Source organism: Onychostoma macrolepis, chromosome 07 (genome assembly GCF_012432095.1).
Source record: "Onychostoma macrolepis isolate SWU-2019 chromosome 07, ASM1243209v1, whole genome shotgun sequence".
Taxonomy (NCBI): domain Eukaryota; kingdom Metazoa; phylum Chordata; class Actinopteri; order Cypriniformes; family Cyprinidae; genus Onychostoma; species Onychostoma macrolepis.
The window spans coordinates 30,644,608-30,672,089 of NC_081161.1; the positions used below are offsets into that span (position 1 = coordinate 30,644,608).

Below are 27,482 nucleotides of genomic sequence, written 5' to 3' on the forward strand. Positions count from 1 at the left end.
TTACTGGTTTCTAAACTCATAAAACTACTAGAAAGTCACATTTAATGTCCTAAAGAACAAAAAAGGCAGGTCTCCATTCAATGGTAGCAATTCTTTTTATTTGCATGAAAATCTGAAGAGCCAAATTTTGCATATTGCCTCACAAGGCTCCCCCTGAGCTCACAAACAAAAAATAAAATTAAGAACCTTTATTGACTCTCTACACAGACACAACTGACCAACTAATGATATCTAAATAACTTCCACACCAAGCTTTGGAATTAGTCAGAATTGTTCCATTCACACACCAGAGGGAAAACTCCTGTGATGTGTTTTGTAGCTTTTTAATATCCAGAGGGAAAAGAAGGAACAGGTACACTTCAATCAGGGCCCACAAACAAGGCACAGAGGATTTGTACAATATCCCTGTTTTAATTTCTTTGCATAACTGAATAAATATCAGTGCTGTTTGACAAATCAAACTGTGCTATTAGAAAAAAACAAAAAAACAACACAGTTTTCATACTCATGACAGCATTAGTGGTAAACTACACACATACTGTGCATTACTTCAGACTAGTTAAAGGGTATTAAGAGAAAAGGGTAAGTACCAGTTCTAGGAAAAGCAAGTAAAAGAATATAAATTGGAAGAAAAAAATAAAATAAAAATACAGTCCCCAACCATAATAAAAATCTATAATTAAAAAGGCTACATATCAAACCAAGACGTTACTGTCACACAAGTAAAGTAACTCCAAATGAAAGCAAAAGTTCACAGGTGCATTAGCACAACTTTCTCAAATGATAATGTCTAATCTGACATTGTTTGAGACACTGACTGCAATGCAAGTCCAATCAACCAGCTGATTGGCTTGAGCAGCTGTCAGTCACCTTCAAACTGCCATGCTGTGCTTTAGAAAGCGACGGGTCTCACAGACCGGAATCCAGCTGGTCTGAGAGGCACCCGTATGTGCACAGTTATTGCCTGCTATAGGGGTTTACACTGATAAACCCTGTCAATTCCTATATCAAGTTTCACAATTTTGGTTATTGATTTTAATACAGCTAACTACGGTTAGACCTTACCAGAAGGCTTCAAGAAATCTTAAACTATTTTAGGATTAAAAGATAAAATATATGCACATTTTATACCATAGATTTAAGTTATAGTTCTACAAAAACACTATATAATACATTTTAATTTGTCATCAATTAATGCATTAGGTATCAAGAACCAGGTTGATGTTATTTCTACACATACTGTAATTTTTCAGTTTGTATAAATGAATATTAGTAAATGCATTATGAATAAAGGATGATATTAAGAAATGCTTTTTGAGAATTAAATCAGCATATCAGAATGATTTCTAAAGGATCACGTGACTGATGACTGGAGAAAATTCACCTCTGCTGTCATAAGAGTAGACATTAAAATAGAAAACTTACTGACCCAAAACCTCTGAGTATTCACGCGGAAATTTAATATTAGCTGTAAAAATAGTTTATTGTTAGTTCATGATCCCTAATGCATTAACTAATGTTAACAAATTGAAGCTTAATATAAAGTGTTACCAGTTCTACTTCCTTTCCAACTAATGCCACAAGCTCCACACAAAAATCCACCAAATATTTTAACACGAGGAGAAAAGTCCACACAGGCAGTGTACAACTGATCCAAACAATCCTAAGTCAGAAAGATGTGCGATTGGAGCTTTATGTTTAATCATGTGCAAAAACAAACCCTCACTGACTGACAACGCTCAACAGACTGAATAAAAATGTCCAGGTAACTGTCAGTACCACAAGCCTGCACATTCCAAATGAGACCTAAGATCTTCAGGCCTTAGATCTTCCCGTTTGTGTGACCTCACAGTCGTATCCCAGCGCTCTGCCCTCAAATCGTCTCATTAGCCAGCGTCTCTGTAGAGAGCCAGATCTTGGCTCCGTTGAGAACTTGCTAAGAGGAGTCCCCAGGATGCCGGGGCGACACAGGTTGCCCACAGGAGAGAAAGGGAACGAGGAGCTGAGGTACTCCAGAGGAGCAGGGGACTGGTGAGGAGTCGAAGTCGCCTTAAAGTACATTTTGCTGTGCTCTGCGTGCAGGTTGTTGGGAGTAACCGCTGCTCCTTGGTACTGCCTCAACTGGTTCTGGAGCATTTCAATCTCGTCTGTGAGCACTGAGAGTTTGTGGAAGGTGGTGATGGGGCCGCCCTGAGGAATCTGTGCCTCGGGAACCCAGCGCAGGAAGTAGAGCTTCCACACAGAGAGGTGAGATGGGAGGAGCTGGGGGAGCAGCAGGCCCTGTAGGTCAACAGGACGAGAGAAAAAGTCCCGAACGAAGCGTTCCGATGGGGTCTCCTGCTGCTCCCGTACCTGAGACAAATCAGAACGGAGTCGCAGCACGAGGGAGTTCCGGCGTGCCAGGGTATCGTTCGGTCCGAGCGAGCCGTTTCGCAAAGTGGAGGGCAGACCCCGCAGCGTGGAGCTGTAGTTTTTCTGAGGAAGAAGCCAAAAATAAATAATAAGTATCATTATCTTTCAGGGCTCTGAATCGGTTCAAGGAAGGAAAACGAACAAAACGTTGACAGAAACATAACCAGAAACAAAATCAAACTGAATAGTTCCGAACAGAATCGAAAATTTGAAATAGCCATTAACCGGTTAATAATGTTATTTTATCGTTCCATTATATATTTGAATTTTGCAGTTAACCAATCATGAATTTAAGTAGTACGGCCAAGACAAATGTGACGTTGATGCATCCAACAAGTAAAATGCCCACGCTTAGCTTTAAATTCATCGTAGCTAAGTCGCAATGGCAGCCTACTGATTTAGGCTATGTTTTTTTCCCTTCAAAACCCAATTTTATACGAGTAGCGTTTTTTTTTTTTTAACCATGCTGCAAACATTTTTAAATATCTTGAAAAAAAATACTTTAATGTCTTTAAAGCGTTGACAGTTTTTTCTTTTGTTTAATACATTTGACCAAAATCTAGAAAAGATGATGCTGTATTGGCTGTGTCTAAGAGCAAGATACCAGATCAAGACAGGGTTTTTTTCTTTTTGATTAAAGTAAACACTGAACTTTATTATTATTATTATTATTATAGGCAAAAAAAAAGTAAAAAAATAAATGTTATTAACCAGTATTTTTTCTACTCAAACCGGTTTTGGAACAGTAATAATACAGAGGAACGCAGGAACAGAAACGTTAAAATACTGTTTCTGCTCAAGGTGAAGGTTTTTAAGCCCTGTTATCTTTTGCTGTTGACTGGTATTAGCTTAGAGACAACAAAGTCTACTGTATACAGACTAGCAGAGATAAAGTGCTCACCTTGCTGCGCCTGTGTGTGAATGTCTTTACTGCGCCGTTCTGCACACAGGTGGCGATCTTGCCCACGTACAGGGGATTATTAAAGAGAGTCTGGTCTTTAAGACTGAACTGTTGAGACCAGTCCCACACTGGAGGAAAGCGCAGAGCCTGGTCCTGCCCCAGGTGAATACTCTTACTGCTTGCAAAATCCTGAAGAGATGAGAGAGAAACAGGCAAACAGACACAGAAAGGGAGACATAAAAAAAGAGGTAAAAAAAAAAATTTGTGACTTGATATGATATTACAATAACCTACTGTAAGATAGTGGCAAGAACTGATGACTGTTAATAATAAACAATTATGAAAAATATGAATACATAAAAATATTTTCAAAAATAGACTGAAAAAAAAAAAAAAAAAAAAAAAATCACACTTCAGTTGTCACTTTGTCACACTGAAGACTGGAGTAATGGCTGATGAAAAATTCCACTTTGCCATCACAGGAATAATTTCAAAATAATCACAGTTTTTATGAATTTTTGATCAAATAAAAGCAGCCTTGGTGAGGATAAATTATATTAGAAATAGTACTGTCCCAAAACTTTCGAATGCTAGTGTATATATTTATGATATATATATATATATATATATATATATATATATATATATATATATATATATATATATATATATATATATATATATATATATAAAAACAACAAACATGTATATTAATAATGATGCATATTTAATTAGTTTAACTAAGTAAACCAACAAGAATCTAGCCCTGCAGTACTCAGCTATTTGATTTTAGGACTGTTTAAACCAAGGATGATAACTATAACAATAACTATCAAGTTTTAATAATCATTAATATAACAAATAATTAAACAAACAAATTAAAAATCGTCAAAAAGCATCTAACCCTGCTGTGTTCTGCTCTTTGTCGGGGGCAGTTAAAGAGGAAGGTGCTGAAGACAGGGACCCACATACTGTCCCCCAGCACTGTCAGGTACACCTCAGTGAACTCAAAGGCTGCTGGGTACTGATTCCACAGCTGCCACACACAGTCCAGGAACAGCAGGAACACAGGAGACTGCGGAGAGAAACGATATGAAAAAAATCTTCACATATTTGAAAGAAGTGGGCCACATGTATGGCTCATAAATGAAATGAAGATACTGGAATCCAACTGCTATAAGCTGTACTACCTCCTCTTTGTCGTTCTTCTTCAGATGGTTGCAGCGGTCGAGGAACCGATGCCCGGCCATTACCCATTCCTTCTGGATCATACCCTGGAAGCCGTGCAGACTCCTGAAGTGAGGATCACACATCAACTGCACCAGACAGGAAATCACACAACTCAGGTCCCGATCCTCTTTCTCTGTACACACACATACAGAATAGAGAAGATCATTAATCACTTCACATAAGATTGACAAGATATTACATTTGACATATTAGATTTGTCTAGAAGAGGCAACAGAACAATTAAAGGAACAGTTCACCCAAAAATAAAAATCTGCTGAAAATGTACTCGCCCTCAGGCCATCCAAGATGTAGTACATTTTATTTTTTTATTTATTAATTTTTTTGGGGGTGGGGATGAACTATTCATTTAAAGGAATATGCCAGGTTATTAATTTAACTTAATGTGTGCAGCATTTGTGGCATGCTGATTACCACAGAAAATTATTTTCATGGGTTTGCACTTATAATGATACAAATAACCTAATAATATAATATAATATACAACCTGGAATATTCTTTTAATATACAACAGGATGAAGCAAACAAAAATGAATGTGTATAATAACTTTATTTGTAAAATGGCTTTTTACCTAGGAGTATGACGGACACATGTCTGCTTTCCAGCATATAGACTATCTCTACTGCATACCGCAGAAATGTCCTGTAAGGAAAATGCATACCACACTGATCTTAAAAGTGTACACAGCATCAACATCTACAGACAGATTTGTTGAGACCTAAATAAACACCCGAGAATGCACAAACAGAAACATATGCCTGTTGCCAACATTTCTGGCACAAAAGAACTTCTGGCACAATCTGAGACATCAAATATGCTGTTTGGTGACTACTGAGTGTTTCTCAATCATACCTGACATACTCCATCCATCTTGAGCTCTCTAAGGATGACAGCCACTTCTCTTCAGACTCCTCAAAGGAATCTACATATGCATATAAATACAGAGGCAAGCATAAGATGCATTAGAGCCACCTGGTATTAAGACACTTTTTAAATGCGCCTCCTGTGTGACCACTTGTGCTCAGATTTCATCTAGACGCTGTCCTCTTATTTTGTCACACTGTAGACTGTACAGGAGTGCCAAGTGCAGCACACAAACACGACTGAACGAATGAAGCCATTACTCTGCTTATAAGTAAGTGGGAAAATGCAGATTTTGATTGTAATGTGTTTTGGCACAATATATCGACACTATGAAAGCAATCCTCTACACCTGTATTTAACATTGTCCACTTGTGACAGGATCAACAAAAATGCATCTTAATACAAGATGTAAAGAGGGTCAAAGTGGATAAGGCAATAAACAGACGATTTACCACGAGTCAGTTTAGATAATCTGGATCATTTTACAGATTTTAATTCTCAGAGTAAGAGTATCAAGTGTTTAAAAACTGTATTTGCAACCAAGATGTTTTTAATGGCACCAGGAAGCACTGTGTGGTATTCTTGGAATAACCAAAAATATTCCTGGCCCTAACTGGAGCCCAGACTTAAGCTAAAGAATTAACATGAATAAGCCTGGTAAGGATTTCCTTAAGGAGTTAAAGCCTTATTCAACTGAGTGTGTATCGCAATCATCCCTTTCTCCAGCAGGCTATTGATTACCTATAACACAAATCTGCCTCAGCTTCAGCAGCGCAGCCTGAATATCCTGGATGTTCGGGAGGTTTTTGTCCAAATCCGACTTGAAGACATCACTGCGGAGGGGGTGGCTCTTAGTGATGGCACTGGAAATCCTGCAGAAACACAGAGGATTTAACCACTGTTTTCTGAAAATGACTGCCTGTATTGTTGGATCTAAGAGGATCTGGCAACCCTACTGAGCTCATGTTGCCAAATGATCTGAGATGAGCAAACAAGCACAATCACAACATTTGACAAAATTTCCAAAGCCATAAAATAATATTTGGGAAAACAACTGTTAAGAGTATATTCTCAGCTAAAGTGTATCTACTTTCTCACAACAGTATGATTACTACTGCTTTTTTGGTGGTCAAACTAAATCTCTTAATTAGCATGTAATTCTCTCTTTTTCTTACCGCTGCTCCACCTTCCTCTGCTGCTGTGGGTCACTGATGTTAGACATGCGGACCAGAGCACTTCCACTGGAGTGATTCCAGCACCACAACTACAAAGCAAAGTGCACACACTTATATAAAAATACTCTACAAATGTTTAATATTAGCCTAAAAACATGATTTGAGCCGCTGCTGATTTTGTACGTTTGCCCACTGACAAAGAAATTATCAGTCAATCGAACAGTGAGAGACAGGAATAACAACAACAAAAATCCAGAAAAACGCATTTCAAAAAAGTTATAAATTGATTTGCATTATAATGAGTGAAATAAGTATTTGATCCCCTATCAATCAGCAAGATTTCTGGCTCCCAGGTGTCTTTTATACAGGTAAGGAGCACTCTCTTAAAGGGAGTACAAAATCAGCAGGGGATCAAATCATTTTTTCCCCCACTGTATGTTGACATACATGGTTGACTCACAACTATTAAGTGCAGATCAATCTACCAAGTAAGACTATTAGCACTTAAATAAGACTGCAAAGTTTTTAACCAAGACACTAACTGACGACTTTCTCTCTGAGTAAGAGCAAAACAGACTGAGGTAATAAAAGTGATTTGTAGATTTCCTCTCCTCTCACTCCAAAACCAATAATCCAGTCTGGTAAAAGGCACTCACTGGGATGCGCTGGGAATAAAAGCAGCAGGCGTATTGCTTCAGATCCTGATCTGCTAGAGATACCGGAACCACAAAGAACTCTGGGAGACTGCAAACAACAGAAAAAGTAGTTAAATTTCCCACAAATGGCTCCTGACACTGTAAAGCATAATCAAATATGTGATGCTTGTTTGTGTCAGTATTCTAAACACAATGACCTGATACCGAACTGTGTGTGGATCAGTGAGATCAGTGCTTTCATTCCAGAGGATTACTGCAGAAAGGACTACATTCCTGTCTGTCTGAGCAGATTTATGTGAACCGCTCATAATTGAATCAGTTATCCTCATTTTCACAGGAGATTTATTAGGATGACTAATTCAAGTTCCATTTAACAATAGCCGTTTATACTGCACATACTCATACCTGTGTTTCTGTCACATTCACTTGCTACATGAAGGTTATGAGTCACTCAGCAATGTTCTTCAGTGTAAGATGCTTATAATACAAGCTGTTTGCAAAGCAGGCCACAATTTACATGTAAACTCACATATATTAACTCACCTGGGCGAGATGAAATAGCCTTGATTTATGGTACACACCCTCCATTCGGAGGCACCAGTACGCTTGATCTCTCTGTCCCAGTCAGAGGAGCAGTCGAACAGGGGGGTCTGCAGCCCCCCACCAGGGTCAACACCATTCACCCGCTCACCTGTACAAACCACATGTGTACATGCTCAAACAGCTGCATAGGGATACCAACTCATGAGGGGTGAAAAATATGACCTATAATAATAATGATAATAATTAAAAAAAACCTGACAATGGACACATACTACCTAAAGTTAAAATTAAAATGCAAAAAAATGTGTTCGGTATTCCAGTGGTTTATTTTGTTCGGCTTTGGCTTCGGTGCATCTCAAATTAAAACAGTTATTTTAAATTGTAATAATATTTCACAATATTACTGTTTTTATTTTTTGATCAAATAAACGTAGCCCTGGTGAGAATGAGACTTAGTTTAAAAACATTAAAAAAAATAAAATAAAATAATGTACAGATCCCAAACCTCTGAATGGTTTACAAAAATGTACAGATCCCAAACCTCTGAATGGTAGTAAAATAGCCCTCTTTAGAGCTTGTTACGCGACATATTTTAACGTCAATTTACATTGAAAGGCAGAATGCATTAGGTTTGCATTACCGGTGGCGTCACATGCTCCTCTGATCTTAAAACTACATGTTACAATGCAGCCCAATAATAGCAGCCATATAAATCTTATTATAGGCCCTGCTATTCATAACATGAGCACTTTGCATTCCCTGGAAAGTCTTCTCATGTCTTGACTTGCAGGGAAACTGAATGTATGGATACCTCAACTCAATTTGGCAGCTCTAGTGGAAACAGTGCAAATAATTTGCTGTCAAGGCCGCATGAGTATTTTCCTACCTGTTGATCCATGGTATCGCTTTCCGACGTATTCAAAGCCAAAGAGTAGCTGTGGGTCAGCAGGGTGGGAGTAATGAGCGATGGCCAGACAAACCTGTAAAAGCACATCATACATTCACATTATGACTAACACAAAATGACCTTCACTTATTCACTGTAATTTCCTCAGAAAACAGAACTGAAATGTCATTACAATAAATTCCTCCTCCTTTCGTCTCACAATATAACTGCTGACATTTACTAACAAAATGTTTCCAGACCAATTTACCCTCTCAAATTCAAAACACTCCATTACAAATGAGACATGTACATCTCTAATCTTTTAAAAAAGGGATTTGGAAGAGAAAACTAGCCTGTGCTGAAATAATCCATACCTAATAAATTCTTCTGCCACAGGGCACTGGAAAACACCACCTGAAGTGCTTGATTTAAATTCTAGGCACAAACTACTGCTAGTAAAGTCCTGGACTGGTTGTTATACATGGTGAAGTTTGGGAATTTTTCTTTCTTTTATCTGTTTTCCTGCAACACCTGTTGGTCAGTTCCCCTGTTTATTCATTCAGAAGAGCTTTTCTTGGCACAGCTGTTGGATCCAGGCATGGAAATATTCCTCAGCACTGTGCACAGAGCTCAAGCTAGGCTGGACTTTTACCTTCACGACACTATTAGCATTTCTTTTGCGGTGTCTTGCATATCTCACAGATGAGTCTTCAAATAACAAACATATTTTCTACATGACTGATGTCCTACTTGTATGGAAAGGGAATGATAATTCTGTCATCATTCACTCACCCTCGTGTTTTCATACAATTTAATTTTAAAGGTATACCTCACCCAAAAACTCAAATAAGAGGTCGTCAACACAAGGTTTTTTTCTTTTTTTTTTTATTACTGCACAAATTGTTTATTATTTTCTATATAAAAATATGCTAGATGTGTTAGACATGTTTGAACATTGAGCTTGTGTCTTTTGCAGCATCTTGTTTGTGGCACGGCAAACTAAAAACATGGCATCCAAGTTAAAATTTAAGTCAAGTTAAAAAAAAAAAAAAAAAAAGTATTCCACTGTATTTCAACTCAGAAATGCATTCTGTGCAAATGGCCTCTAAATCGTGTGCTTCTCAAATAAAGAACTTAATGCTTGTAGAGGTCAAAGGACAAAAACATACTTTTGCCAGCAGTGTTTTCCAATGGAGACTGCTGAAGGAAAAACCTGCACTAGGCCTAGCCTACAGGAAAATTACACATTAAAATCGAGAAACACACAATGAAGGAGTCCTGCCTTCACAGTCCAAAAACATTATTTGACATTTACTTCCATTTTAGTCCAATCAGAGCTGAGATGCCTAGAAAACTGCCCGCATCAGATTTCCTTAGGCTCCTCCATAACGCTAGCACCAGAATAAGCGGTGCGCATTGCAACGGCTGTCAAGGAAACGCACTCTACTTGCCCTTCACGTAAGCTCTATAAGTTTAGCCTTCACTGGCACTGAGGAACAAAAGCGTCAGGGAAGCTCTGGAACGGAACTTCAGGATAAATGTGCATGTTTGCTAAGCGCTCAGAAAGTGAGAGCCACGCTCAAAGAGCTTTTTGTTCCTCTTGCTTTTTGTGGTGCTTTTCTTGCCCCTTTCTCCCCCTTCCTTCACACATTCACGGGAGCTGGCAGACTGTTTAGAGCTGAACTCTGGCACCTCTTTTTTCTTCCTCCCCCTTTACTTCACTCCTTCTATACCTTTAGTTACTCCCCTTGGAGTTTGGGCCCTGTATTTGGTGGGTAACTGCAGGTGAAAAGCCCGGCTTCCCTCACAGTCTTTTTCCTATTACCAAAAGGAAAACTCCCTTTTCCGCTTTCAACAACATAAACAGCTCTTAGTGCAGCCTTTGAGATTCTAGTGACTAATAAATGATGACTAACAATCATTCCAAAGATGCTGTGGAAACCATTCATCTGGCTCTGAGTCATGCTATAGGAATGGCCAATCAGGGCTCATTACACTGCAGGAATGACGAGCAGGAGGCCGCTCTCCTCTTCTGACAGGAGCACAATGTGGAATGTTCGTTTTACACAAAGTTCCATGTTGCCAGGCAACAGCAGCTGTTGTGAAGTAACAGGATGGGTTTGTAGGCCGGTGTGAGTCACAGAGCTCGGAGTTCATGGTATGATCAGATCAGCTTGTATAAAGAGCTCTTTTTATCTGCTTTATGGAGCAGATGTATAACGGGAGGGAGAGACATTCCTCAACAGAACATGCTTTATTTTATGAGGCAGAGAGCCTCTGATGGTTTTGGTGGGAACTTTCAAAACGCTCCAATATGCTTCACTGCCGTGCATTTTTGGCCTTTTAAGTCTGTCATTGGGGAAAAGGAAAATTTTAATATATAACTAACAAAATAAAAATCTTAAGAAAATTTTAGAACATCTTTTAGAATATCTGATCTTTTCTGTCAAAGACTTATGAAGTTATGAAATCTAAAACTCAGATGAGACACTCTGAAAATAAAGCATAAAAAATAAAAACACTAAACTATTATTACAAAATACACTACCATTCAAAAGTTTGGGGTTAGTAAGATGTTTAAATGTTTTTCCCAAAAAAAAAAGTCTCTTTTTCTCAAAAAGGCTGCATTTATTTGATCAAAAGTATGGTAAAAACAGTAATATTGTGAAATATTACAATTTGCAATTTAACAATTAAGTTTTCTATTCAAATACATTTTAAATTGATAACTGATCCATTTGTTCAAGATTCTTTGATGAATAGAAAGTTGAACAGACAATGGAACAGCATTTATTTGAATCAGAAATCTTTTGTAACATTATAAAAGTCTTTACCATCACTTTTGATCATTTTAATGTGTCCTTGCTGAATAAAAATATTCCTTTCGGGGGGGACACACAAAAACAATTTAACGGTAGTGTATGTGGTTAAATCATGTATAAATCTCTAATTTTTTAATCTCTCGTTTTAACAACAGCGAATACAATTTATTTTGCCTCCCTTGAGCTTGTTTTGGTCTCACAGAGGTCCTTTAAAGTGGAGTGCATTTGAAGGAGTAAAGCCCTGTTCACACCAAGAATGACAACTATAAAGATAACGATATTAGTGTCCACACCAGTGAACAATATTGTCTGTTTATTCTAAGCGCAAGCTTGGTTCTGATTGGCTGTCAATGTTTTTTATCATTCATCAGCTGGAAAAAATCGTTCTGAAAGTGATTCCAATTATATTGTTCTGATGTGCGTTTATTGTTATAGCTGTGCTATAGCTGTGCCTCTGCTATTCTTTAATATTGAGAACGATTTTTAGAACTATATCTTTATCATTATAGTTATCGTCCTTGGTGTGAACAGGCCTCAACTGTGCAACAAACGTGAGAAGTCATGTGAGAGGAACCAGTTCCTCCACTTTGAATGGCTAATTAAACTGAACAATGCCAGACCGTTATGATTGCAACCGTTCCACAAGTCAGTGAATAGAAAAATTAAGAAAATGAATGGCCTAATTACAACGTAAATGACGCATATGAACATTACCAAGTAATCTTTGAGTAAGAATCTACCACATGCCACTGGTTTGTGTCTCATGTGTATGAGGGGGTATAGCAGGAAGAGACGAATCTGGCTTCTCTGTGACTCGTCATTACAGGTCTGCAGTGGGATCAGTATCCACCAGACAGAGAAGGTGGATGAAAGCAATGCTGTCTAGGTAAAAAGACAAACTATAATCCCCTCATCCAACAACCTCTCAGTAGGAAAGGGGAGACAACGAGAGAAGAGACTTCCTGAAACACCACAGGCCTGGAGTTCTAGGAACGGATTCTAGCTTAAGTAGGACACTGACAAAACAAAATGCAATGAATTTGCATAAAACCGTATACACAAAAAGACAGAACACAGACTGAAATTAATACAACTCATTATTCCACTTCATTCCAGGAGAGGAACCAATAATATGCAGGAATTTCTTGTACATGTTTACAATTTTAATTCAGGGACTTCAGCAGGGGGCCGCAGTCAAACCCATTAGTACTTAATCCTCTCTCAGACTAATCCAAAAGCGCTTGGAACGCGGAGGTGTGTGAGCATGTGTGGGAGTGTGTTTGGGTGCAAGGGGCTGGGAGGTTAATTATTTAACACGCATGTGTGTGTTTTGTACCTTTTTAGCACTCTCGGGTCCGGCTTCATCAAAGCGGAATCGGATGATACGGAAGTCTTTGCAGTAGAGGATAAGCTCAGTAGGGTTAAATTTCAGCTTCTGATTGGAACCTAAAATCTTCTGCTTCCCCTTAACATCATTCACTATAGAAGAAAAACAAACACACACACACACACACACACACAAAGTCTTATTTTGATTTTGTAAGCATTAGTGATAATGAAAGTAGATAGAGGATATGTAATGACGGGAAGAATTGGGATTGGGATGTGGCAAGAGGCAGACTTGCATGAACACAACAGCATTATGTGTCATTGGTGCTTACTACCAAGTTTACTAATCTCACTATTGGATTCTACACGTGCTAGTCAGCGACGGAGTATAATCTGTATTATGTATAATCTGAATTACATAATATTCAGTCAAACAATCTGAAGGCAAAAGAAATCATGACTATGTTTAAAGTAATAAATAAAATGACAAACTGAAATAATTAAGTAAGTTCTCTTTTCCTAAAGTAACTAGAGGTGCTAAATAAGATCACTTGTTCTGTTTTTTAACATTTGGGGTTCCAGAGAACATGACACTTTTTCTTTACCACAGAATGAGTTCCTCTACCCAAGTAAGCATATCCACTAATGAGCTGAGTGAGGAAATGCTCACTAGACATTATCATGCTGCTTATACATGTACTGTATAAAGCCTACTGTATTATTACAATCATATCAAATTACTACATTACAACATTACACATGAGCAATAAATGAATCAATTTGCAATATATGTATTGTGCCCCTTAAGTTTTAAAGTATATGTGCAGAATAACTGTCAAGAAGACATATCACTTCACAGTTCATTCAGTTTATTTGCTTTCCAAAAAATGGCGTCTTATGTGCACAGCTAAAAGACTCTAATGACAAGTAATGAGTCAATTTTACTTCTCTAAATAGTAAGCTATTGTTTAATGAAAGGAGTGTTTTAATCAAAATGCAGTATGTAAAGAAACTATGGTAACATCCTGATATTGTTATAAATATTAATATATATAATATATATTGTTATATAATATATATTAATTATAATGATAAATGCTTTAAAAGTATTTTTCATTGCAATTTCATATGAACTAATGTAAATATTTTACTAAACCTATTGAAGACCGAATTGTGCTGCTAAGATGTAGTTAATTTAAGTAAATATTTTTGTCGGAGAAGCCTATTCTTGCATATGACATCAAATATTTAAAAAAAAGAAACAAATATGAGCAGATATGGTCTGATGGAGCTTTCAGTCCTGTAATTAATACAGCATAGACAGCCTCCAAGGGCAATATCCCAGACTCCAGGGGTCACTCCGCATGCCTTACTGACAGATTGAAGCCTCAAAGAGCATGCAGTGTGTTTTTTTCTAAGCCTGAATCTCTTATAAAGGTCTTTTGTTGAAGCCACACACACAGACGGAGTAAAAAAAAAAAAAAAAAGGGAAAAGAAGCAGGCTTCATGCTCTATCTGTTCAGCACAGCAATTCAACACTTGGGGGGCTAAGTCAGCAATGAGGGGAGTGCAAGGATCTAACACAAACAAGATTAATCGTGGCCAGGCTCAGGCTGCAGTCTGGCTGGATGAGCTCATCTACAGCTATGCTAAAAGCAGCCACCCAAACAGGTTCTGCAGCTACGCTACACTGTCACAATTGACTGCATCACTCGTGGAAAAATCCAAGCCAACGGGGTTACAGTCAGTCATCTAGGACACATGATCCTTTTTGTTATGTTAACACAAATGCAGTAGCAGTTTACATAAAGGTGAAAGGGGAACAGACACAGAGAGAGAGATTAAACTGAGCACTGAGGTACAGTAGAAAAAAAGAAATGGAGAACAACCAATGTTAGAAAAGAAGGAAACCAGTGACTGTAAAAACACTGAAGGAGAACGACAGGGATAACACACGAGACGACATTCTATATAAAGCTGCATAGGGTCTGACCAGTCAGACGCCTCAAAACATTTTCATTTAGGCTATTAAAAGCATAAAAGCATGGTTGGAGTTTCATGGAGCAGTGTTACTCAAACTAGGATCTGTGGAGCCCCAGGCATTCATCTCACACAGCCAGGGCATCTATGGAAAATTTCTGAACAAAAATGTGGATCATAGTAAAAAAAATTAAAAAGGTACAAAAGCCTCTATTTAAATTAAAACAACTTAGGTTTCTTTTTGGTCACTAACCAAACCAGATTAGCTACTAGATGAATCATAACATTACAAAATATGATTTGAAACTAAATTCAAAAAACCCCCCAAAAAATATTTAAACTCCTAAAAGAACTAATTGGAGTAGTTTGATGCAACTCATTAGGTTTAATTTAACATTGTCCAGTGTTAAAGAGAGGACGAAATAAATAGAAATATTTAAACTCCAACATGGAGAAGTCTGATGTAACTCTTAAGGTTTAATACTGTCCATAATAAGACTGAAGAGGAAAAAAGAAATAGAAACATTTAAACTACTGAAAGAACAAAATGGAATAGTTTGATCACGGTTATATCCACGGGCGCTGCGGATAATCCACGGAACAGATAATAAAAAATGCATTCTGATTATTTGCAGGTGGCTCGCGGGTGCATGGATAAAATATATTATAAATGCAAATATCAACTAATGTTTTTTTAATACATTTTTTCATCAGGCAGACAATTTCATTTGTGTGTGTGTGTTTGCCTAATTGGGAAATTGCAGTGACAGAAACGGTGATATTCCAGATAAAGTTTGAAAGGAGTAAAGCCTGTTTTAATGCTATTGAGTAGGTTAATATGGCCAAAGAAGATATTTTGTTTTATGAATAAATGTTTATTTAAAAGCAGCCCACGATCAGCATATTATGTTACCGTTACCCCTTACGGCTCCAACGAGGTTTTGCTCCGTCCTCCACGCTGTGCCAACTCACAAAAGTCTATTTTAGCCAAGCAGCGCCAAGAGCCACTTCAGAAACATGCCACGGCTGGCTGGTATAAACACAAGCACTAGACTAGAGCGACCGCGATCAGCTCCGGTGGCCGTGGAGCCGTAATGTGCCGCAGATACGTGCAGTGATGCGCAGATCAGCTCTAACGTCACTGAATCTGCTGTTAAAAATGAACCATCCATTCATCATCATCATGCAAAACATACACGACAAATAGCGATTTTTTCATTGTTTCTCAAAACGTCATAGCATTTCCACACCGGCGATGAGATGACTGCGGCGCCAAATCATTTATGTCCCCACGCATCATGTACGTCCTCACGCATTGACGTCATCGAATTGCGATCGGTTCGCAAGATCGGCCAAGTGTAGTAAGTACCGATCAAGTCATAAAATGTGATTATCGGCCGATACCGATCTTCGGCCGATCGATCAGAGCATCCCTAATAATTACTATTGGTATGAAATTACACAAAATATTTTTGAGAGTATATGGCATAAGTTGACTGCAAACTGATTTGATGATGTTGTTCATAACACTGTGTGTGGGAGGATCTGATAGTTTTGGGGTTATACAGTCGAGTTGTATTATTTACATATTATAACGTGCACAGACTAGAGCTTACGTGCTAAGCTGCTCTTTGATAGTGATTCAACTGATTGTAGAAAACAGCAGCAAAAAACAGGTGGTCTGCAGGTGTTGGGAAACGTGGTGGAGTGTGTTCATGCGCTGTTGAATTACCTGTTACTACCTGCTCCACACAAGCCAGCGGGATATCGTGCTCACCCAAGAGGCGGTGGGTACACTGGAATCTCTGTAAACAATAAAAAGACAAGGGTCATTTTTCATTCATTTGCTTTCAATCTTTTCGTTGATGTTATCCAGTAAAGAGAACCTCATGAGCTACGGCAGGCCTGTGCATGAACCAGTGTAATGGGTGACCTGTATTAGCTTTGGAGGCCTGAAATAATTTATCTTCTTTCCTAAGTAAATCAGCTGATCATCTGTTAACTGAGGGAGATTATTAACATGTTTAACTTATTTAACTTAAGAGCTGCTTAACAGAACGGAGTGACTATATAAGTTAATATGTGTAGCAGACTTCACTGCTCTGGAAAAGAACTTTGGAATCTGTTGCATGACTTGGTCTTGAAGGCGGTCTGAAATTTATTTCCCTCCTTATATGACCCGTTTATCCAGTCTAGTAGTCTAGTAGTAATACTCATGACACCAATATAAAAGGAATTGTATTATATTGTATGAATTATAATACTGAAATCGATTTCGCCTATATGTTCACATGTCTAATGCAGACCTGCTTTTCTCAATACTTAAAGATAAAGTGTGTAATTTCTAGTTTAATGAGTGTAATACAGTGTATGGAAGTCAATAGTAATTTATTTCCCCAAAATTTTTAAACACTGTGGCTCTATCTAAACATTGTCACGACCAGTTATAAATACATAATTAAATAAATTCAAATTATTGTGCAACAGGTCAACAAATCTATTAATTTATTTTCCTCAGCTATGTAGATTAATTTTCTAATTCTCTCTAACAAGTTATAGTGAATAAATACTAGATTACAATCCTACGCCTAAATTCAGAGATTTTTTTTAATTTCAACTATTAGAGATGTTTCTGTGGTAGAAGGTTAATTACTTCCATTGCACTCTGAAAACAGCACAGCAAGCTAAATAAAATTCACACATGTATTTTCTGCTACCAGAAATGTTAAAGTCAGCAATTCTTCAAATGACAAATTACAAAAACATGTTTTTTTATTGTCATTTCATTTCGCTCTTCATTTATTTATTTCTATTTTTCAAGTTGTGAGACCACATGATAAAATGTTATATAAACTAAAAGCATGTTTTGTGTTAAAAAAAATATTCTATGATTTCATCACTGCTTATTGTTGCAGTAAAAGTACTGACTCTCAGATAAGTCTGTGCTTACCTGTCGTGGCAAGGCATTATGGGCAATGAAGGAAACTTTGAAGTTAGTACACACAAGTTTCCCCCAGAGGTCATCCTGACTGCTCTCTGCACCGATGCACTTCCTTACAAAGTTCGCCTCATTCACAACTATTTCACCTGTAAAGAAGGAAGTGAAATTCAGAGGAAGGAAAAACACAATCAGGTGAGCAATGGATGATTAGCTGAAATTCTAACTCAGCTTAAATATTTAACATACATTAAAAGGAACTGTTGGTACTTGTGTTTAACATTTCACATTGATTTGTTTAATTCTATAGTCCACTCAAAGTATGTGCCCATATACTTTTCTGCTAACAACAACCCAACTTTTTAAGAGCCAAACAGAAATGATTGAAACTAATATTGTTATATATTTTGCACACGATAGCTCCACCACAATACTGCAGCGGTTTCTTATTAGTTCAGTAGCAACTTCTGGATTGCTGACCACTTAGGTCACAAACTTGAGCCCCTTCCTAACGGCTTTACAGGGAAAGCCCTCTCCTGTGACTCTCCTTTCATGTTAGCAGAAAAATGATGCCTTATTAAAAGAAATGGCCTGTTGCGCTGATTAACAGACACATAAACTTTTACCATGTACAGAGTATGCACATGCATGCTGAGAGTCCTGAACGTTTGCTTTTTTTTTCTTTTTTTCTTTACACAAACAGGAAAAGAGCATGAGCTCATCAAAGTCAGGTGTACCAGTTGGTCACAGAGACATTTTGTTTGTACTAATAATACTCACTTGCGCCAGTGAATCTAGAGTCTTTGCTGAGCTTTACCATATTTAGAATGGATCTAATGTCATTCTAAAGAGACATTTATGCCAAGGACGATAACTGTAATGATAACTATAAAGTTATAATAAACCCTTTCAGAATTTTTTTTTTTTTTTTTTTTTTCAGCAAAGGAACAATAAAAACATTGACAGCTGAGACTGAATCCATCCAACTTCACAGAGCTTTAGCATTTGAAGCGGCAGATGACATATCTGCAGAACGGGCTTATGTAATAAACAGAATGCCATGCCATGTTGACAGAATGTTGGTGTGGATGCAAATATAGTCATCTATATTTATACAAGATATCATTCTTGGGGTGAACAGGCCTTATTGGGATGACAGCAATTAGTTATGAACAATTATTTAACTTCTGGTAGACATGACAATTACTTTTTTGCAGATGATTATATTGGATAATTATGTATTATGGCAAATAAATGGCCAATACTACAATATTTTGACTAAATAAATTAAAATAAAAAAACTACTTTTTTAAAGTGCTTAACTGCTACAAACTAATTTATGTCACAACATTATAATATAAAGAGTGGAAAATGTGGAAATGTAACTTTGTTAGCAAATTATTATATATAATCAAACAATTTAAGAAGAAAAAAAAAAAAAGAGCTTGAGTAGTCAAAATGACCAAAATGCACATTTCTAATTCTCACACGGCTTTTATCATTGTTGGCTATGACCAACATCTCTACTTCCGTCTCTGGCTGAACTTAAGGCACACAGATGGAAATAAAGAAACCCACATTCTGCTTCATTCTAAACATAGCACTTCCTCTCTTTGCTCTAAAGATCACCAAACACATTAAGAGCCTAAAATGAACAGAGATGTGTGTATATTGGAGAAGAATAATCAAGTTGCTGAGAGGAAGAGTGAGGGAGAAGAAAACACAAAATCCAGCTGTGAGCACTTTGAGTGTGAGCGCGGTGAGGAGTGTTTGTCTCACAGCTGGGCCTGTTTCAGGGGTTACAGCAGGGCAGGGTGCAGGCTAGCTAAGATGGAGGTTGGGCCCTGTGAGAAAAATTGCATCTCAGGCACAATACTGTTGAATGCTTCAATAAACATCAAAACAGTAGGTAAGCCAGCTGATTTTCAAAGATAGACAATTATCTTATGACTACACCTGCTTGGAACCTGAGCCACAGAATTCTGGAGAAAGTTCAGTAGTGAACATCAACAACATCCACAACTGCTTGTATATTTATCTATTAGATATTTTGGTCGATCTGATAATGCTTTAAGTTACTAGTGTCATCGGTTGAACCTATATTTACATTTAAAAACGTTTCACTACAGTGAGTGCAGATTAAAAAAAAATAGCCTTATAGCTCATTTTAGGACCTCACTAAGAAGACGCATAATCTCTATTACCCATCTTCTCACATATTCGCACACACACACACCCACTCGCAAATTTCAAACAATTTCATCTTCTGCTCAACATGCAGCCTGGACCTGTAAATGGCCTGACTACATATCAACGTGTGTCTGATCAGCGCTCCACAATGATTAAGCAGCAGCTCATCCTCTCCGATCTACCAGTAAACAGCAGAGGATCAGTCCAGACTGCTGATGAGAAGGAAATGCAGATGGCAGTTTGGCAGATGTACTATGAATGCATCCAAACAATGTCACAATGAAATACTTGTTTACGAACTAATCAATAAACAGCCACTGAAGATCAGATGATAAAATCACATCTCATTGCACAATTTTCCTAATACTTTATATGGTGACATTATCACATACACTACCAATTTTTTGAAAGAAACTTTTTTTTTTTTTTTTCAGTAAGGATGCATTATTCATCAAAAGTGAGAGTAAAGACATTTGTAATGCAAAACATTTCTATTTTCATTAAACAATTTATTTATCAAACAAGCCTGTATCACAGTTTCCAAAAAATATGAATCAGCACCACTATGGTCAACACTGATAATAATAAAACATGTTTTTTGAGCATCAAATCAACATATTAGCATCATTTCTGAAGGATCATGTGACACTGAAGGCTGAGGTAATGGCTGCTGAAAATTCAGCTTTACTCTCACATGAATAAATTCCATTTTAAAATGTATTCAATCAGAAAACAGCTATTTTAAATTGTGATATTTCACAATTTTACTGACTTGCTGTATTTTTGATCAAATAAATGCAGTCTTGTCGAGCATAAGAGACCTCTTTCAAAAAATTTGTAAAAAATCTTACCGACCACAAACTACTGAACAGTAGTGTAATTTAACTTGATCACATTAAATCTACACAGTATATCCTGATGCCAATGGCTTGACATGACAACACATGAGAGTATACATCATAGACATGGCATTAATAATACACACTTGACATTAAAACTACTTGATTAAACGACCATGACAAGTTAAAGACAGTCTGCACATAAAAATAACAGCATCAAATATTTAGGTATGATCATGTGATCAGGCTTCCTGTGTTTACATCCTGTTAGAAAAGGGGTGTGTTTCAGTGGCTGGCATGTTTTATCAGTACACTTTTGGTTGCATTTTTTTTTAGCTTTGAATGTTGAATTATAGCAGAGTTAAAAGTTAAAATGGTGTTGATGGCTAAAGCAGGGAGAGAAGATGCTGAATACTGCAAATGTAGCACAGGCTGTTCTTAAGGTCGGATCGAGTTCGGCACAGGAATTCTCTCTTGTTGCATTGTGTTGCAAAAGTTACATGTAAATGGATCAGAGCAACATGATAACAAGAGGCTAAACAGAGAGACTGACAGAGAGAGAGAGAGAGAGTGTGAGTGAGGAGAGAGAGAGAGAGAACATGTGCGTGGGTTTGTAAAAGAACACCGTTCATGAGACAACGGGCATGTTTTGTTGAGATGACTGGGCACCATTGGGCCTCCATGTGTGTGTAGGGAGCGGTGGAGAGATTTAAATGGAGCAGTCAAGTAGGAGGTCAATCTGAATAGATACATTCTACTAAAATGTCACCACATGCAGGACTAAAACAATCCTTAGAGAATGACTAAGACAGACCATGAGTCTATTTTCTTTACATGTCAGCAAACACAAACACAGAAAGCCAATAGACCGTTTAAGTATAGTGCATTAAGTATTCTTTTTACACTTAAATTACCTTTGATTAAAGTTAATCTTTAAAAGCACTGATAATTTAATAGGATTAATATTTATTTCTGATACTGTAAATTATAACGTGATGCTGAAATTGCTGTCAAATGTGCCTTTAAAATGACTGATTTTGACTTTTTTTTTCAAAATGGAACCGAATTTTAATTCCTGCAAGAATTCAGGAACAGGAACACAAATTATAGTGAGTGAAACATGCACTGCAAGTATTGTATCCATGTTGACTTATCGTAAATAGACCTACAAGATACACTACTGTTCAAAAGTTTGGGGTAGGTAAGACCTTTTTTAATGTTTCTGAAAGAAGTCTCACCAAGGCTGCATTTATTTGATCGCAAATACAGTTCAAACCGTAAAATTGTGAATTGTTTTGAAAATTCAAAATAAGTGTTTCTTTATTTATTGAAATATGTATTTTACAGCATTTTATTTGAAAAATCTTTTGTAACATTATAAATGTCTTCACTGTCACTTTTGATTAATTTCACATGTACTTGATAAATAAAAGAATTGACTTTATTAAAAAAAAATTAAAAAAATTTAAAAAAAAAAAGTAGGCCTAACTGCAGTAAATGCAGTACTGTTGTAAATGCAGTGACTTCACCACACCGTGTGCCACCCTACTATCACCACAGTCCACAAAACACAGAGACAAGGGAGGTTTTGTTTTAATTTCAGATGGGGAACTAAAAAATGCACAGCACATCTATTTTGGAAACAGGGAAGGTCCACGTTATGCTGCTTGATTATAAGGAGTGAACGCCTAAACGGAGTCCTTCCCTAAACACCACGGCACTATAGTCGCCTTTCTGTGTGTTTCCCAACACTTCTAGGAACAGAGAAACTGTCCAGATGCATCAAAACCTCTGCCATCGCAGAGGTGGAGTCGATACGTGTTGTTAATGGCTTATAAATAGCTGATCTACTATTGCATGGGTTAGAAAGGTAGAACAGAACAAAAGGCAAAGCCTCACAGTTATAAGACTGTGAGGTTGAAACTACCTGTCAGAACATGAAGCCTTTATTCAGGAGAACCAGGACATTAGGATTAAAGGTAGATGGGTACACACCCAATTCAAGTGTGCTTGGCAGTGGCAATTATAAGACATACAGGAACAGGTAGACCACATTTTTAAAACCATGATGGGACAGAAACCAAGTCCTACAGGCACGTCAACATGATACTGACCTCTTGATTTAGCAGACATCGAACGAGTGTTGAAAGGGTTAAAAGTAAGCTGAGCAAACAAGAGCAAAACAAGCTGCTTTATCAATTTATCAGTCTGATGCTTGCCTACAGATCAACCACTAGCTCTGCACACATATGCCTAAACTACTTCAGACTTCTCTGCGCTCCAGAAGCTTGCGTTCTGCAAGTGAACAGCGCATTGTGGTGCCATCCCAAAGAGGCACAAAAGCATTTTCACTGATTTTTCACTTCACTGTTCCCTGCTGGTGGAATGACCCGCTGAATGCAACCCGAGCAGGTGAGTCTTTAGCCATTTTCAAGAAATGGAAATTAATACTAACACTTTCTATTCTATTTCTATTTTTTTTTTTTCTATTTATTATTTAACTTTGCTACATGTAATGCGTTAGATGAACTGTGACTTGCCATAGCACTTACATATTGTTGGCTTAATTGCTTCTATTGTCCTCATTTGGATAAAGCATCTGCTAAACGAATTTAAATGTAAATGAAAAGGTAAATTTTCTCAATGCTGCCATAGAAGCAACAAATTTTTCCATTCTGTATGAGACCTTATTTAAAGTAATAGTTAACCTAAAATTAAAATGAAAATTCTTTCATCACTTACTCACTCTCATGTTGTTCAAAACCAATATGACTTTTTTCCAAGGAAGGCACCATGCACTGGTCACTCTTTTCCATGCAATTACAAAGAATAAAGAAATTTCAAAGCTTCAAAAAGTCAAAAGCAAAAGAAAAGATAAGAGATGTCTATATGATTAATATGTTTTCTGAATCTTCTGAATCAAATTATAGCTTTGGATTTTTTCGTAATTAAATCATTCTATTGAGTTAGATCTTTTAATGAACCAGATAATCCAATTCATAAAACTGGTCTGAGGCTAAATCTACAGTAATCCGGGAAGCATTTGAAAACATCTTGTTCTCTGAGTTATGGCCTTCAGTCCACACTGAGGTGGCTTTTTTAAGATGCTCTCCTAAGTGCATAAGTTGCAAATGCTGTCTTCTCATTGTAGTGCGGACTGCTTGAAAACGCTAGTGTGGACATAGAGCGGTTTTGAAATGAAAGCGCTGTTTTCAAATATATATAGATTGATGTAGTCATAGTGGCAATATTTCGGTTATGATTGGAGCGATACAGTTCACAGTTAGCAATTTTCAAGTGAACAAGATTATCAGTAAGTAATAATTGAAATTTTGGTCTGTTTCTCACTCAAATCTATCATATGGAACGCATGGAATATGGATGCATTTATGGTGATTTTGCATCATTTTTGAAGTAGGCTAGCTCCAGAAGAGCAACTAGTACATTTCTAACAAAAGTCTCCTTTCTCATTCCACAGATGAATGAAAGACATACATGTTTGGTACAACATAAGAGAGAAAGTCAATAATATCCTCTCAGCCTTATACCTGTTTTATTTACAATTCACATTTAAGTAAGTGTGGAATTCTAATGCAGTCTAGAGGAAGCTGGCGCATCGTAGACCCTCTGTAAACACTTCAGCTGGCATCACAACCCAAACACAACAAACCAGGGCAGATCACAGGCTCTTTATGCAAGGCCACGCATTAAAAATTCAGAGGCTGCACAAGTGCAGGAAACGGTTTGGATAAGATACTGTTCCGTATACAGGAAGGGCCTCTGCGAATATCATGTTCAACTGATCACTCAAAACGCCCGAGACATCATTTCTGTTTCATTTCTCTCTCAGTGCCACACACACTTCTCTCCTGCCAAATGTTCACATCACAACAGCAGAAGCTGATTGGTGATGCAATGGTGAAAATAGAGAAAAGGGCAAAAGACAACCGATTGCTATGGAAACTAACAGGCGCCCTTCTGTTAATTGACAATGTACCAAAATGTGGCAGATTGAACAGGGAGGGACAGAAGAGGCAGTAGAACCACCAAATTATTACAAATTACATTGGATGTCATTCAGCAGACACTTTCTGATCCAAAGTAATTTACTGTAAAATTTACAAAAGAACAACCACAGTTCACAACCAGCCTATTCAGTGGTCTGCTACATTAAGCTAGTTGAACAAACTCTGAGTAGGTTTAGAGTTGACAAAACCAAACAAATCCAAACCGGCTTAGATCAAATTCAGGGGGTTCACATTTCGCTATAAACATTCTCAGTTAATTCAGGGTTTGATACAGAGTTTATGATTAACTTTGGAGTGTGAGCACTTTAAAGTTTGCCATCTGCATATTCTTCAAATATGGAGAGCATCATCATTTGATTCACACAAATCACATCTCTGCTGAAGAATAGGAGTTTGTTGAAAATATCATGAATTTAAAGGGGTCATGACATGAGAAACCAAATTTCCCTTGACCTTTTGATACAGAAGAGGTCTTTGTATACTTAATACATCATGCAAGCTTCATAACTTAAAATGTCCTAATCACACTTGATCACGCTGAATGTGACGCGTCAAAAAAAAAAAAAAGTTCATTACAATCACTGCTGCTATCTTAATGGATATAAATTATGAAAATATAAGTGTTATTTGTGCAATAAACACTTCAAATCACCTAACCATCTTTACACTTACATTTTTCTCTTGAACATAGATAGTACAAAATCTCATTTCAACGTTTAATGAGTGGCTGTGCTCTTCTTAATTACTTTAGCTGTGAACTACTTTAATTTGGAAGAAGAAATATAGTGAGTGACTTTATTGCGTTAGATTTATTTCACTTTGCTCACAGCTGACCTTATAATGGTGATGAACACAAGTAAAAAAACAATCCATCTTCTTGAACCTGAAAAACCAGATTTAGTTCAAGCTTAGGCCTAACTCAAACTCCGCTGAAACCACCTTTGTGAAATAGGCCAAAGGGGTTCGAACCAAACGTTTAGTTACAAGACCAAATCTTCAACTATTAAGCCACACCACCTCAACCCTGTGACGGTTATGAGTTGTTCGCCAAAAGAACTGATGCATCTTTTTTCTTTCTTACCTGGTAGAAGTTTCGCTTCTAGTTTCTTGATGGGCAGTTGAGGACTTTTCTTCAAATCAGTCTGCGTAAAAGATTAAGAACGCTTGAAATCACCAAACCACTTTCAAGTATGCAAGACAAAGTAGATCTTTACGCTTACATTTTTCTCTTGTCCATATGGCACAAAATCTCATTTCAATCTTCATTTTGTCATTTGATCTGAATATCAACATTTCTAATCAGGTTTTGAGAATAAATGACCAAATTCTGTGTCTTTCGTGACGCTGCATTGTGTTGACTGTCAAAAGCTTTTGTGTCTATTTGTCAATGACGAATTTGACACACTAATTCCTATTATCCAAAACTTCCATGAGTTAGATGCACCCGTCAGACATCATGTTATTCATTTATTTCCATAAGTAACACATTGGCTGGTGCATCAACATCTGCACATGTTAAATTTATCTAAATATGCTACAAGTTGAAAGTACATGCACACTGCTCTTAAAGGAGGGCATCTAGCTCCATCTTAACCCTACACGTCTGAAGACATGGTACTGCTGTGGTACTTTTTGAAGACAAGTCATTAACAAAGTAAGCACTGTGAACAGCTGACACCTGAGTTACGGAGGATACCACCATCAAACCAAATGAAGTCTTAACTATGAGGTTACCAGTCGTCCAGATGTCAAACATATGGGGTGACACAGTTTTCTTAACATACATATATACAAGTGCAGAACAGTTTAATAAACGAGTATGACTTTGTGTTTAGCTGCTAATCGTTAGCACGCTAGTGTCTCACTCACCTGAAGTGGAGGAAGATAAGACTTAAAAGTCGGCTTCGTTTGTTTACCGGAGAACATCATTTAAACGGGACGATATGACAAAAATGCGAAGTGTAAATCCATATAAGAGCAGCCTAAAACTCTTAAAACTTTTTCGGGCTACTTCAAAGCTTTAAATCCAGGGTTTCTTCAGTAGACGATGTGTTTAAAAGCATAGTTTCCATGAATGCAAAAGCAGTATTTAGTCTGTGCTTTGCATACCGTAGTATCTCAGCTGTATGTGGTCTGTCCCGCTGAAGTCTCTTCGTTAGCGGCTGTCAAACTCAAAGTTTTTGCTGCTTTAGATTCCCGCTGTAAACATTCACGCCATGTCCAGTCTTGTCTGAATCAACAGAGTGTGTGTGTGTGTGTGTGTGTGTGTGAGAGAGAGAGAGAGAGAGAGTCCTGTGGTGGTGCTGCTGCAGACGGCTTCAGTCCTATAATTCACCGTCCGTGTTCAGTTCAGCCATGTTTATTAGAGGAATGGGGAGGTGCAGCGTGCTTTGAGCTCTGGACCACAAAAAACAGGAGGAGGAGTGAGCTATGGCGAGCCCTGTGGACCATTGGAGCGTTTTGTTTTTAAATACGAATATTCATATTGTTTATAACATTAAAAAATATATTAAGTGCTTTAACACATATATTTAATTCAATATGTGAACTTTGAGCTAGAATTTGTCCTTCTAGAATTTTAAATAATCGAATGCAGAGAATAATTTTTATATGCCCAATATTTAAGTGATCTTAATTGCGTTGCAATGTCGGGAAAAAAAGCACATATGC

General features: G+C 37.3%; 2 protein-coding genes across 7 annotated transcripts in view; one reads left to right on the plus strand and one right to left on the minus strand.

Annotated features, from left to right (window-relative positions):
- Positions 1-53: 53 nt before the first annotated feature.
- On the minus strand, positions 54-27,217 carry mtmr10 (myotubularin related protein 10). Its single transcript, XM_058780737.1, is given in 17 exon segments — positions 54-1,929; positions 1,932-2,475; positions 3,314-3,502; positions 4,218-4,388; positions 4,504-4,676; positions 5,134-5,204; positions 5,415-5,484; positions 6,168-6,298; positions 6,602-6,690; positions 7,258-7,345; positions 7,801-7,948; positions 8,687-8,780; positions 12,845-12,987; positions 16,550-16,622; positions 17,768-17,904; positions 25,894-25,954; positions 26,682-27,217. Coding segments are annotated over 17 exon segments (2,298 nt in total). The 5' UTR covers positions 26,742-27,217; the 3' UTR covers positions 54-1,873.
- Positions 22,787-27,482, plus strand: part of myo1ea (myosin IEa) — a 54,015-nt gene continuing 49,319 nt past the window's right edge. For 3 of the 6 annotated variants that reach the window (XM_058780731.1, XM_058780733.1, XM_058780736.1), the window contains exon 1: positions 22,789-23,196. In XM_058780731.1, the coding sequence (XP_058636714.1) occupies positions 23,182-23,196 (15 nt within the window). In that variant the 5' untranslated portion in view covers positions 22,789-23,181. Of the gene's footprint in view, positions 23,197-27,482 lie in introns of all 6 variants that reach the window. The other 3 variants (XM_058780729.1, XM_058780735.1, XM_058780732.1) reach the window with 2 other exon arrangements.